The 1555-nt window shown below is 40.3% G+C and overlaps 1 protein-coding gene across 1 annotated transcript; it reads left to right on the top strand.

Moving 5' to 3' along the window:
- Positions 1-204: 204 nt before the first annotated feature.
- Positions 205-1149, top strand: LOC127665855 (olfactory receptor 2AJ1-like). The gene has a single exon (XM_052158455.1). It carries the CDS (start codon positions 205-207, stop codon positions 1147-1149), a length of 945 nt encoding a protein of 314 aa, XP_052014415.1.
- The last annotated feature ends 406 nt before the right edge of the window (positions 1150-1555 follow it).

Raw genomic sequence — 1555 nt, forward strand, 5'->3', positions numbered from 1 at the left:
AAGTGCTTCATAGAGGGTTTTAGAGTGGATGTGTTATATATGAGTATATTTTGTTGTGGTGGTGGTTCTAACAAATTTTTGTATCTGGTGTGGAATGTACCTTTTTATATTTTAAATGTCATAACTTATAAGTTATAAGTCCAAGATTTAACAACTTTTTAATAATTAAATAGCTATCTCTTTGCAGGTAAAATAGGAGGAAACATGATGGAACATGAGAACTACACTTTCAGCAGCGACTTCATCCTCGTGGGACTGTTCTCTTCTTCAAAGACAAGCTTAGTTTTTTTCTCATTTATATTTTTCATTTTTATTATGACTATAACAGAAAATACCCTCCTAATCCTCCTAATCCACAGCGATTCTCGACTCCATACCCCAATGTATTTCCTGCTCAGCCATCTGTCCTTCATGGATATCTTGCACATTTCCAACATTGTTCCTAAAATGATTGCTGACTTTCTCTCAGGCAGCAGAACTATTTCCTTTGCAGGCTGTGTATTCCAGACATTTCTGACTCTCACCTTGTTAGGTAGTGAGTGCTTTCTCCTGGCAGCCATGTCCTATGATCGATATGTGGCCATCTGCCACCCACTTCGCTACCCTGTGCTGATGAGGGATAACTCCAGTGGGCTCCTGGCTGCAGGCTCTTGGCTGGTGGGGATCCTCAACTCCGTAGTGCACACAGCTTTTGCACTTCATTTTCCCTTCTGCCACTCAAGGGCCATTGATCACTTTTTCTGTGAAATCCCTGCCATATTGAAGTTGTCATGTACAGACACAAAACTCTATGAGCGAGGAATTTATGTGAGTGGCACTATTTTTCTGCTGATCCCATTTTCCCTGATCTCTATATCTTATGTGCAAATTCTCCTCACCGTTTTCCAAATGCAATCATCAGAAGCCAGGCAAAAGTCCTTTTCCACCTGTTTATTCCACATGGTAGTTGTCATAATGTACTATGGGCCATTCATTTTCACATATATGAGACCTCCATCATCCCACAGTCCAGGGCAGGATAAGTTTCTGGCAATATTCTATACCATCCTGACACCCACACTCAATCCTGTAATCTATAGCTTTCGGAACAAAGATGTCCTCACGGCTGTGAAAAACATAGTCCAAAGTAATTTTCTGAATAAAAAATGAATAGAGAAATGCCTCATTTTTGTGTTTTGTAAACTTGCATTTTAAACTCATTTCACACATCTACTTCAGAGTAATGTGCAATTGTACCCAGGTATATATTTATATATGTATACAGAATTCCATGGTAAAATATTGCTATGCTGTAGTAAGGCAACAATAACACGTTATCTAAGAAGATGAAATATTTTTATTAGATATAGTTTTTATTTACATTTCAAATATTATCCCCTTTCCTGTTTCCCCCCCAAATTCTCCTAACCCATCCCCCCTCTCCCTACTCACTGATCCACCCACTCCCAGCTTCCTTGGCCTGGCATTCCCCTCTACTGTGGCATCTAGCCTTCTCAGGACCTCCCTTTGATGTCCAACAAGGCCATCCTCTGCTGCATGTGCAGCTGGAGCCATG

This window comes from Apodemus sylvaticus, chromosome 15 (genome assembly GCF_947179515.1).
Source record: "Apodemus sylvaticus chromosome 15, mApoSyl1.1, whole genome shotgun sequence".
Classification (NCBI taxonomy): Eukaryota; Metazoa; Chordata; class Mammalia; order Rodentia; family Muridae; genus Apodemus; species Apodemus sylvaticus.